The 14166-nt window shown below is 32.1% G+C and overlaps 1 protein-coding gene across 1 annotated transcript in view; it reads left to right on the top strand.

Moving 5' to 3' along the window:
• LOC132943082 (AT-rich interactive domain-containing protein 3A-like) overlaps positions 1-12938 on the top strand; it is an 87480-nt gene extending 74542 nt beyond the window's left edge. The window contains exons 7-10 of the mRNA XM_061011882.1: positions 1203-1277; positions 3355-3825; positions 7080-7181; positions 10391-12938. Coding sequence (XP_060867865.1) covers positions 1203-1277; positions 3355-3825; positions 7080-7181; positions 10391-10488 — 746 coding nt within the window. The 3' untranslated portion in view covers positions 10489-12938. The remainder of the gene's footprint in view (positions 1-1202; positions 1278-3354; positions 3826-7079; positions 7182-10390) is intronic.
• The last annotated feature ends 1228 nt before the right edge of the window (positions 12939-14166 follow it).

The following is a 14166-nucleotide window of genomic DNA, read 5'->3' as shown; positions in this document are numbered from 1 at the left end:
AGGGGTGGGTGCAGAGGGGGTTTAGCCAACCTCTCGCCGCCAAAATATGTGGACGACCCCTTCCCCCACAAGCTAATAGTTTTAATAAAGTGTTATTCATTAAGAGCGATAAAAAGACCAATGACAATTTTTCATTATCTTCCCTCCATTCGAAATTTTTTCCAGCTTTTGTCACAGGATCGTCAAATCGACTTATGATTAAATGGCGAGTATGGTTTGTGCGACGATTCGATATTATAATTCTCTTAATAGACTTGTATAGTGTACACGAGTGTTACTCGATTTTGTCCATATAATAGCACTTTTTTACGCGAGTTGAAATTATTTGTAGCACCGACGATGTATCCACACAATAATGACAATACCGAAACGTACCCATGTGCATAAAGCGGTTATAGTTAAATAGACTGTTTTAATAGTTATACCGTCATCAATCATACATTAATAGTTAATACCATTTATATAGGTATATATATATTATACGGTATACGATGTCGTGCGGGGCAGTAAAACACATGTGTATCGAGATTAATATCGTTTTCGGGAACACATTATAATATAATATTATATAATATAATACACCGACACATGTGGTTATTTTGATATATCTTGGGCGCTGAATATTATCTGAGACGTCAAATAATATGGTTTTACACGAAAAACGTGTTTTATTCGGGATGAACGCGAAAAGTCGCTCGCAGACCCTTTGCCTAACCGTTTCACCGTCTCGTCGTGTTGTATACAGCCATATTATGACTTATTATTTATTTAATTTACTGCACAGGGACGACGAATTCCGAGTCCACTCAAATGATAGACCGGCGTGGGCAATTATTTTTAAATATTAAATCGCATAATGGTCTGTGCACGAAAATCGCGATTGAATAATCTATATTCACTTTATTGTGATGGCGGTGTGTAACCAAAAAAATATACTCACGAACAATGCAATAAAAAATAATTGAACAAAATCTCGATTGCTTTTAGGGCGTGATAATTACACGTCACTTCCCAAGTCAACACCATAATGATATTATAACAATATAATGATTATGTATTACAATAGGATTATAGTGAATACTTTTTTAAAATATTAACAACCGCGCTCTTATTAATAATCAACTAATGTGAACGCTCGACCGATTGTATCGTAATTTGTTTTAAAATTTTGGTCTAATTTCTTGTATTTTTTCGTTTTTCAGAGCTCCTCAGCATGCTAATGTGGATGGATATTGTCAGAGCAAATCAAACCGCAATGCCGAGACTACCCATTTCGAGTGAGTGAAATATTATAAACAATTATTTCTGTTCGATTTCACGACGACTAGTTGTTGGTACGTACATAGCCTGCCATCTGTTGACGAAGTGGCACGTCTCACAACTTGGTCAGTGCGTTTGAGAGTCGACAGAGGGAGTGCACTGTACCACAAATAAGTCGTCATAGCATGAATGTTTAGGCAACCGATATGTTCTTTTCTCTACAGATATACCTACGAACGTGGTATACTGGTACCTAACCATTAAAATATTGTATTCAAACGCATTTCAAATACAATGTGTTTACACGACTTCTCCACTATCGGCTTTTTCTGATGAAGAAATCGCATATGAAAATTATTATGTCCGCGTTTAAAACGTTCAATAAAATATAATATTATATAATACTTCTTATAGAATAACCATTAACCTACAGTGTTTACATATCATTATCAACACTATTCATGTATCTAAATTGATTCAAACCATGGAAAAATGTATACGTTTCCATTTATCACACAAAATAATCTACTTCATATTGTATGCTAAAAATTCGTTCATATTTTACCATATTAATATACTATAGCCACAGAAAGTGGGTCCTTCTGGGTCGCACACATAATTATTGACCGAATATATATTCGAATAAGACCATAATATAACATACAACGTCAAAATAAAAAAAAATGTATAATTTATATTATTGTAATGCTCGTTTGTTCATCGTCACGTACAATATTTTTTGTCGAACTCAAATTCTAAAAATCTAACCGTGAATGTTGTGACATCGACATGATTGCCATTACTTAATTAATACTGCCTGCGGTTCACATTGGCCGTTTCCAAAGACAAATGGTCATCATTAATGAAATAAATAATAATGGCTCTATATTATATTGATAATCTTAATTCATTTAGAACAACATTGGTTTTCTTTCAACGTCATACGACTGGTCTGTTTAATTTATTATATAGCAGATTTACACACACACACTTTTCGTCTTGCAAATCAAAATGCAGTGATGTTACGCAATCACTTATTGACATTACTGTGATATAGTGTTTAGTGTGACGCATTAAACGTTCTATTTTGATTATCACGGCGTCCTGACGGCTCATTCGAATTTATGGTTTACAACGGATAGCGACCACTTGTGGATAAAAATCTATTTTATTATACTAATGTAGTCGTGACTTGGGAATATCTAAGTACTATACGAAACAATAGTGTCTTCTATTCGAGACGGGTCGAGCTCAAAATGTATCAAACCAAACTTATTTGATTTAGTACACGTCGAACCCCAGTTAAAGAACACATACGTATACAGACGTAATTACTATATCTACTACAATAATATGCCTTGTAAAATTAATTTTCCACGCAGAACTGTCATTGGTATTAATATATTATGGTAAATTTATTTCGGCTTGAGTTTTGAAACTTTACGCATCCACCCTGCCATACCCTTATACAATGTATAATATACATATATGGAAATTATTTCGTCTTTCGCGTAACTTCGCAGTTCTCGTACATATTAACCGTCCATAGTAATTAGTAGCATAGCTTATAATCAATATTCAATACGCAACACGGTATGGTAGGACGTGGTCAGTATTTTTTTTTTAATATTTGCTTGGAAAAATGTGTTCAACGATCTGTCAATGCACTCAGAACATCATAATATTATGTTATGTACACGACAGTATACGGATAACAAATCGGCGAATGTCGTGTTCGTAAAACAATATTCGATGGACATCGCGCTATAGTCACTGTCTTACCTTATACACTATACCAAAATAAAGACAGTTTGAATTGATTTTCAATATTTGTTCGTTAAAATGTGCATTGTATATTATGTATTATTATATAACTGACATGATATTTCTTGATTATAATATTTGTACAACAATGCACAACTAATATTAAATAACCAAAGAAAATAATCGAAACAGACGATAAACTGCAGCGAAACAACAATAATAATTTCTGTTTCGCTGTATACATAATATTTATGTCGTGGAGGTATGCTACATACCACAATAATACATAACTTTGTTGACTAACGAGTCGTGCGATTGTGGTTTTCGCAGGCTTGCCGTCCAGTCCATCGGCTGCTGCGGCGGCCGCGGCGGCTGCTTACACGGCGGCCGCGGCGCTTAACCTTACGCCCGCGTACAAGGGACAGCCGATGTCGGTGGTCGTTGTGCCGGAGCAGAGCGAAGCGTTGAACTTGGGCAAAAAGAGGACATCGAACAACAACAACAGCGAGGACGAGGACGTGGACGGCGGCGACGGCGGCGGTCCGGACGAGTACGATGGCGGACGCGAGTCGATGTCATCCGCGGCGAAGCGCATCAAAATGGAAAGGTCTTCGCCGCCCGTCAGCGGCTGTTCCAGCGATGACGAAAAGGCCGTGGCAAAGGCGACGAGCAACGGCAGTCCGTCGCCGCCTCAACCGTCGGCCGCCGACGACGCCGCGTACAGATCGGACATGAGGCGTAGCTCGTCACCGATAGACGAGGACGTGGTCGAGATGGACATCAACACGTCGGCCTCGGCTGGTGAGTACCCGCTGCGATGTTTAAAACATAATATTTTTGATATCTTATTTTATTGCAATAATATCGTATCAGCGGGCTTGGGGCCCAAAAACAACGAACCGCGGCCCATGTTTAACTACTATATAGAAATGTGAATAATCCAATACTTAACAGCATAACAAATATTAACTTGTAACAACAATAAAATATAAGAAATGGTCACAATGTCCGATACAGAGATAAAACGCGAGTGACCCATTTTTGTTTGCAAGTTGATGATTACAATGCGAGAAATATTTATACATTGGTAGGAGGAGACTTATTATAGGTAAGAAACGAAAATGAGGTCAATTCGACCAAAGGTCATGTACTGACGTGTATTTATGTAATCAGAATAACAATCCGACTAATAAACTCGGAGTTCGATGTGTTGAGCTGCAGGACGTTGCGTTGTGTATTAATGAATCAAAAAAAAAAAAAAAAAATCTCTTATTATTATTTAACAATACATAATACAATTTATATATACCTAACTATAAAATTGACTAGTATAATAAAATTATCGAACATGATTAATTTGTTGTATCCAAATTTCCCGAACACCCTGACTATAGCATTGCCGGTGCCAACAGTTCCTGAATTCTATACCGACCTTGGAAATATATTGTATACACACACTGCATGGTGCCTGACGTCTTTTGCCATTTCGCGCGTCACGAGAAAACAGTGACCCACTATAATATTATAGTGTGTATATCATACTTGTTTACTGGCCATGTGTACATTTCTCGTGTAATTTAGTCCCGCCCGGGCAATACGATCCGTATTGATTTAAACAACGGCGATATCCTATACATAAATATTATATTATAATATAGGCTATACCACGAATTGGAACGATACTAGTAGCATAATATTTTGATGTACACAGTGTCTCTATAACTTTCCGCATTTGAAGTAAATTGATTGTTTTGCGCACTTTGACGGTACCCTGCGTGTGGTGTGCACTTTCGGTATCCACGTCCCCCGCGGGTGGCTTTTCGTTGGCTGTTGGCAAACATAGCATAATATAACACGATCGGTATTCATCAGCAAATTAGCTGCCATGTACACACCTACCTGCCTTTACAAATAATTGTAAACGGGTTTCTAATAGTGTTTTTTTCAAACGTTTTTATCGATTTCATATTCTGATACTCTTTCTCTTTACATTTTCAACGCTTTTATTTTAGACTATTTATTTTTCTTAAATATCCTAATACCTTACTTGAAACAAATTCCTTACATTCAAAACTGTTATGGGGTTTTCTCTTCCTTTTGTAATTTATTCTTGACTCTGAGTTCCAATAATGAAAATGAGTTTAGTTTTAAATTTTTAAAATGCATACATAGGTTAGGAAATTAATTTGTATACATAAAATATTTTGTGTTAAAGCTAAAACGGATGTACGAGACAAGAGTTCTCAAATAATTTAATCTAATATTAATGGTACTTAAAATATAGGTACTCTTCTTAATATTTAACTTTTTAACGCCTTGTATTTAGTTCTACTCTTGTTTTATAGTCTATCACTGAAACGGCATAAAATAATTTGGTCCACATCATCCATTTGCAATGCATTTTTATAAACAACCGTTAAATAGAACACTTTAATCATAAGAATAAACATGTTTTTTTTAATTAAAAATTTTTAGTGCATAAATTGATTTTTTTTTAATACTTTTTAAGTCATTTTTTTTAATAATTAAATCCGCGTCAGGTCCGCATCGACGTGCGCCCGCCACCAAAGGGAAATAACGCCCATCCTCATTTTTTGCATGTATTGTTAGCAATACTTTTCATGCAACATTTAATGCGAAACATAATATATAAGCGGAGATTGATAGAGAGACACAGAGAGACAAAGGGAGAGAGTATTTATTTTGCGGAAAATGGAAATGCGAAGCATTCTGTCCCTGGTATACTTAGTTTTCACCGAAAATGTAAAAAAACAAAATTTACATCCCCGTGTGTATGTATATACATATAATATGCATCTTGTTACTTGTACTTAGAAAAGTTGACGCGAATACGAGGGCGGGTAGAGTTGTAAATATGTTTATTTTGCGCGGTCAAAAGAAAAGAAGTCAGACTCCGTGATTCCTTTTTCAGAAAGTGCTGTCACGAGTTTTTGTCCATAATAATAATATATACTGCCACATAACAACGTCATTGTACACTATTGCTATGATATTGTTGTGTGTGCATGATAGAAAATATGTTGTTTTTTCGGGATAAAAATTGTTTTATACGCAGTAAATAGTTTAACTTTGATGGACATGTTTGTGGTGGTTGATTTACATCACCGTGGAGTGTGAACCCGTGGTATATCCGTCGCGAGAATTTCGTGCACATATTATTATAATATAGTCATGTGCCCACATTGTGCGAGTCGGAAAATGTATCGTTAATATAATATCATTTTATACGTTTATCGTGTCACGTAATAATATTATAATACGTTATCCGTGCATGCGTGGAGTGCAGACATATTAATATAATTTGTAGGTAGTTTAATACAATGTACAGTCCGCGCGGGAAACACTAATTTTATCGAAAAATATTGACGTTTTTTAAATAATAATCCATAGTCATTACGAAAACATTGTTGAAAAAATCATATTTTTATCACTAGTTGTCGTTATTATTTTTCAAGTGTTTTAATTTTTAAAATGATACCAAACAATGTCTGTGAATAAATTTCGATGTATAAAAATTAGACATCAAAACAGTCGTTAATTAGTCGTAATATTATTTTAAGTTTAAAAAGGCAGTGTACCTACCCCGCGGCGTATATGACATCTGTACACTATTCCACACTAATCAAAATTTTAAATATTTACAAAGTAATAACTTTCTGTTAAAAGTTTGAGTTTTATAGATTGAAATTCTTAAACAAATATTCTACTCCGGACTCCGGAGTAAGAAATTAAAAATGTATGCTGTCATTCAAAAACAAGTACAAAAAAAAAACACGAACTTCATTATAAAATCAATATACCCGTTGCTCCACACAGAATCTAAAATAACAAAAAAAAAAAAAAACGGTAGCGATAAAAAAAAATAGTGAAAAGTATCGGAAAAGTAGATATACTTTTTGAAAAAAATTTAGTGTTTACCTTTAAAAAAAAATCGCCTTGTAGTCTACCCTCGGCAATTATATCATAGACACATATAATTGTTCAGACACACAGTCGTTGTTACTATAACTCAATTTGTTTCTGTTATTACGCAGGTCCGTCCAGTAACAATGGCTTGGCGATTTCCGTGACTCGCAGAACGAAAAACGGCGTGTACATTGGCCAACTCACCAAAAACAACGCATCGGTCAACGGAGGCAAGTATTATACGTCTACAGTGTTATAACAGATGTAACCTGCAGACGCGTTGTTGGTCAATCTTATGGCCCGGTAACCTGCCGGCGTAAAATTGTTATACCTCGGCTAATTTTCACTAGGTAGAAATAATTAGCGTTTGTCAGTTTAATACACTGTAATGGCTATAATATGCGCGAATGCGGCGATGCACTATAGTGAATAGGTTGTGGGCAAGTAGTTCAAAAAATGATTTTTAGCTTTCAATATGAATATATATGATTAGTTTTAATTTTTAAACACAACGATTATCGCACTGCGTGTGCACAATAACCGGTGGTTACGATGGTTCGTCACCTATTTCGATACATTCAGCGCAATCAAACATATTCGGACGTTGCCAGATAATTTGCAAAATAGAATCCGAACCTGCAGGTGTTCACTGTATACCAGCTACTTAACATCGTATATTTTATTATTTTCGGTTTCCGCTCGGAGTTTTTTTTTTATAGCCATCACGTTTCACATCGTAACCACACAATATAATATTATAATGATTAAAGTTAATATGGTTTTATTTTTTTACATCGGGCCATGCCTACCTATCAATTGTTATTAACTATTATTGACCGGCGACATAATATGACCGTAATGCGTCATTGCGATCGGTTCGTGAGTAATCGAAATCCATTTGACATTAACCGTCTCGTTATGACATAACGAGTGCATTAAGTGTTCCTCGATATTTTTGATAAAAACGTTTCAACGGCGGATATAATTTTATTTAATATCGCAGTATACGCGTAAATATAATGTACTATATTATATACTATAATAGGTAGGTACTCTGTGCAGATTAGTCCATCGACCTAGATTGTAAAACGTATTTCCGGGATCCCCCGTCCCTCTTCACTCAAGACAACTACAACATGATATAGCTGCTATTTATTATGTACTCCACATTATTATATTATATAGTCGCGGCGTTTCATTATTTCGTGGCGTTTAATCCCGGGGTGACTCGAGCGAGAACGACAGTAAATCCTCGCACTCTAAGTACTATGCCGCCGCCGTATTTAAAATCAAGTTTAACATACTATATTATACTATCTACTATACACTACTATTATAGAGAAGGATATACATATTGTATGTACACAGCTTATGGTTATTTAAAGAATACACCGATAGTTATAATCGTATTCGATACATGGGAAATTATTTAAAAACAAATTAAGTAAATAGACGCTCACAATATGTTACAACATATTAAGCATCCGCCGACATTTTATTAAATACACCCAAATCACTGTTACAAACCAGGTGCTTTTTTCAGATTTTTTTTCTCTCCAAATCTCTTCTATTATACCATCAAATAATCCAAAACATCACAATAATATACATTACTCATATTATGTAAGTCATAACAGATAAGAAATTCAAACGGTCATCGTTCATTATTAATGGAGTCCCTTATTAGTTTACTTTTATAGTTTTCAATACGGAAAACTTACATTCATTGCTACAACTAATGAACATGATAACTTGACATTAGAATATTTTATATAATTTTGATTCTACTTCAAGTCTACAATATCTTAAAACGCTGCATTAATGACTTTTTCAATAAAAATGCTTTGTAGATAATTATTATCATATGTAATTTAATGCTAATTGCTCAATTGCAATTTCTGCTATAGCTTCGATGAATATTTCTTCAAATTAAACAAAATTAATTATTTCAACACTAATTTAGGACTAATAAGTAGTCAAAGTTGTATCCGTAAATAAATTTAAAAAGCTAGAAGTCATTATAATACCTATAACCTAATCTAACCATTCTAACCTATGCCTATCGAGTACCTACTATATCTTCATGACTTCGTTTAAATGTTCACAAGAATCTGAAATAGTAAAAATATATAACTTGCTAATTGCTATTCATACGTTTTATGCCTTTATTTATATGATTAATATCGAAGCCAACAGTTTATCAACAATATACTTTCATATTGCAATTTTAAAAAAATTTTATGTTTATGTGGGTAACTCAATCGTCTAGTTTTTACCTAACAAATATAATACTAGAGCCCTTACTTTCATTTTTCGTGGATCGAAGAAACCCAAACATGTTTAGTGCTCTTTGGTCTAAATTGGTGCTACTGTTTCATCTACTGGGTATAGCGTAGGTACTGCTAATTTCTTTAGCTGCTACCTACTATTACTGCTATTGTATATATGCGTTTATACTTATGGAATATAATATATTGTCTGCGGTGCATGTCTTATACGCAAACAAAAATAAATCAGAGCGGCGTAGAGGCAAAATTTAATGTACACAGTACACACCCGTTCAAGACCGAAACAATCAGTAAAAACCAAAAAAAGACTTTTAATTAAAATCCTAACAGTATATGGCTAGTCAGTGGTTTCCGGGTCGCTTGCTCCCGCAATATTTCGACATATTAGTTGTTTATGTAAAGTAACTCGTTATTTATGAAGTTTATATCAATAAAAATCAGTTAAATTAAAAATTAAATTTTAAAAAGTTAATTTTAACTTAACTTTAACTTTTTAATTCGTTTATGCCCGGGCTTTCTATTTTGTATCACTATACTTATTTGGTTTCTTACCTCTTTTTCAACTATACCAAGCATTTCATATTTCAAAAACTAAAAACTTAAAAACTATAATTTTTTTTTTAAAAATGTATGGCCCGGGCCAATTTATATTCTACTTTATCTGGTGTTTTTCCATTAACTATGTTATAAAGTTTGATATTTAACATATTATTTTTCGTCTTAATCACATCGATTCTAATAGTGGTTTTTCAGACGAATATCACATATTAAAATGATTATTGCCATATCGAATTTAATGGGTGAGGTATTATATACTACTGTTAGTAATAATAATATTATAATAGTGTAGCAATAGTGCAATAACGAGATAATAATATCGTAATAACTAATATCATTACACCGTTATTATAATATACGGGTTACTGAACCGCATATAAGTCGCATCACGATCGAGCACATTATTATGCTTAATGTCTTATAAAGGGTTATGTTTTGCGCGTATGATTTTTAAGTTTATTTTTAATCGACAACCAATCGTAATCGTTATTATTATACTGTATCATTGTATCTCACAGATTATTTTCTATTACCTATTATTTATTACTATAAATTATTATTCGATGTCTGACTCGTTCCGTTTCGTTTCACAGGATTGAACAATAACGTGAATCCATTCGTTTTGCACCTGAACGGCGATCTATATACCGGTCAATTGCAGTTGCAACAGCAGCAGGTGGCCAATAACTGAGGACACGATGTTTCTCTCGCATCGACTATCGGAGAAGTGCTCCCATTAAAAAATGATAAATTCATCTGATTTTGATGCATTATCTTTGTATAAATAATACACATGTAATATATGTATCGTGTTATTTTAATATAATTTAAATGTCGTAATAAAGCGACACCATGCCTATACAGATCATATTATAACGCTGTGTAGGTACACTAGAAAACGAAAAATGTATTATTATCTTCGCAATTAGCTTTCGACTGATTTTATACTTGATGTCAATATTTTGATGGAACATTGTGGAAAAATGTCCCGTTGACTAAAATATATCCAGCTGTATCCATGGCTGATTTCATATATATTATAATATTAGGTTGGCCAGTATAGGTAGCTGTGGTTTCAGCACACAAACATTTTTTCTATAATATTGTCATATTGTAATATAATTCGTTTCTAGTTAGTCTTTCGTTCGAAAAATACTTTTCTTCCGACATGTTTTGTATACGTATTTGAGTTTGAGATAAATAGAAAGTTTGATATTTACACATTGTATGATTCAATATATTATAAAGAAATTGAAAAAAAAAAAATGTGAAGTATCAGTGTATAATATATTATAGTAGTATATATATATATTATATATAGTGCGTATAGTGTAGTTATTTAGAAGTTTTTGTACGATTTGTGTTTCATCAAAAGTTTCTTCCTATAGATTGATAATAATTGTATTATACGGTCTCGTCGGATTGAGGACTTTGTGTGTGTGTGTGTGTGTGTGTGTAAAAGTATATTGCGTATAAATATATTTAGAATGTGTAAACCGAAATTGGAAGGGTTCGAAAGACTGTGGACACTTTTTGTACATAAAAAATTCGATTGTGAAAGTTTTTTATTTCGTTGACTCAATTTTGGTCAGCTGTAAGGTTTGTCTGTGACAGAAATAAGACCTAAAAAAGAAAAAAAAACATTTTATAGAATCGTAAAATAGGATTTTGCTGAAAAATAAATGAAATCTCTAAGTCATTCAAATTTTTGAGATTTTGTATATTATTCCTACACAATATTACGTAATATAGTAAGTTAGTATAATATAATAATGATATTACTAAAACTATATTATTCGACATGGTTATGATATATTATTGTGTACCTTTATATTTACCATTGAGTGGTTGTAACTTTATAACTATAATAGTTGATCGATTTTTCGTGTTTCTAGCTTATTATATACAGTTTATTAAGTATAGAGTTAGCTCTTTTTCCTCGGTATATCTTATGATGAAGTGTAACATTATTTTTGGCAATTATAATATTAACGCAGTGGGGTATGACGAATACGTTTCATAATATTATGTATAATTATTAAATATAACACGTTTTTGGTTAAATATAATAATATAATATTATGGTGTGCTTGTGGGAAATGAGATCTCATGTTCAAATGAATAAAACTATCATATCGTCGGGCTGTATACGTTTTACAACGTGACCGTGTCGTGCATAGTGAATTTTATTAAAAGGTCTGTATTTGTGTCGAGGTAATTTCAATTTTTGACTTTGATAAATGAATGTGTATACGAATCAAGTAAGAATAAAACAATCGATACAAGCTAAAACCATCATCTTCGATGTCATGTGCATGACCATATTTTATCAAAATGTATTTGGTACCTTATCCGAGACATACTTTATTGCTGCCCATAATAATATTATACATAGTTTTTTATAATATAGTATTACCGTGTACATTTTATTATAATATTAATCAATTTATCATCGTATCATTGTAATTTTACTTTATATATTATATTATATTATATTATATTATATTAAATTATACAAATATAATATCTACGTTTATTATCATTAGGTACTTAATAATATAATATAGGTATGTGTTAATTATTATTTATTTAAACATTTATTGTCATCTATTTTTTTTATCATTCTCATCTATGTATAATATTATTACGATTTAAAGCCAATGGATTATACCTAATAAATATTTTAATGAAGCAATACTATTATGATAGTATAATACATATTATGCGTACCTATACGCATACGTATATGCACATCGATTGTAGTACCAAAATAATACATTACCTATTATTAAACAATTAATTGTCCTCTTTATAATATAAACTTATTGTATACTAATATATTATACTATTCATGTTGCATATACATTTTAAATAATTGTTTAGTGCCGCACCGATGTGGAAAACTATTGCTGTAAGGAGTTAGAGGTATGGGAAACAATTATATATTCCCGAATCTCATCTACCGACTTAACTCATCCTGCTCGTAGTTATTATAATGGTTTTTTGTTTTGTTTAAATTATTATAGACTAGGATATAATATTATATTCAATTTGTATTACACCGTGTAACGCAGATAATATTATTAACATTTTGATGTACTGAAATTTAAATTTAAATATACGATGTAGATACAATTTTCACGGGGTTATTTTGTTAATTGGAAACGTGGAACTGATCCTATCGTCTCAGGGTACAAAAGGAGAAAATACGGAGCAAAATCATACCGGAATGCGTCCATGGTGTAACATTATACAAGCATATAGTACCTAGATGTTTTTATGGACAATTAGCAAAAATACTTTCATCCATCGGCAATATAACTGATTTTATTGATAACCCTTGCAATACTATATAATATATTCTGAAACGATTAGACATAAATACATTATAGTAAAATACATTTTAATCTTTGAAGTATTTTAGTTTAATTTATAGATATTTTACCAGTTTAACCCTTATCTATATAGTTTATTTGGGTAACTGGATTTACATTTTACAGTAAATTCGGGTGTACTAAAAAAAAAAAAAAAAAATCTGGAGGATGATTAAATTAAATTAGTTACAAAGTTGTACAAGTTAATAACCAGAATTAAAGCATTTTCTAGACATAAGTTGGCTCTTTTCAAGATATTTATAGACATTGTTATTTAAAAAATCTAAACATATCGTTCACGTTTAGAGAAACAAAAGTTATCAATTTTAATCATATAGGTTCAGTAATATGACATTACAAATAAAAAATGAATGTGTAATATTATTATAAGTGTAAGATATTATTAAAAGTCTCAGTAAAAAACACGAATACTGTTCACATATTTTTAAAACATTTTTACCCACTATTATTATTCTTCATTTCTACGACCACGCAATGAATATTTCAGCTAATAAAAAATAATACACAGTTGAATGCCCATGATATTATATTGTAGGGTTAAAAAAATTCGCTGTAAACCAATGCCATGCGTTTTATGTGTTGTTAAAAATTGTATAACGAATTCATTGCCACCATGGAATTTTGTAGGTACTTATACACAATATAGTATAAATGAGATATTTGAATCTAAAAAAACAATTTCATGTGATTCGTGTAAATCACTCATTGTTAAAATCAATGAAAATAAATCAAACTGTTAGGTAAGTATAGGTAAGCATTCTCTTGCAGAAGTTATTATTTATTTCATAAAAAAAACACGTGGTATTTTGATAATGTTGATCATAATGGCTCCATCGATTTGCGATGATAGTATTGATATTTATTTAGTATCGTTTATTTCCCAAAAGTGTCACAGGTCTTTAGGGTTTAGTAAATGTAACAATGAACACGTCATACATTACCGTCCTGATCTAATAACGTTTTGATTGAGTCAC

Source organism: Metopolophium dirhodum, chromosome 4 (genome assembly GCF_019925205.1).
Source record: "Metopolophium dirhodum isolate CAU chromosome 4, ASM1992520v1, whole genome shotgun sequence".
NCBI lineage: Eukaryota > Metazoa > Arthropoda > Insecta > Hemiptera > Aphididae > Metopolophium > Metopolophium dirhodum.
This window is presented reverse-complemented; position numbering and strand designations above follow the sequence as displayed.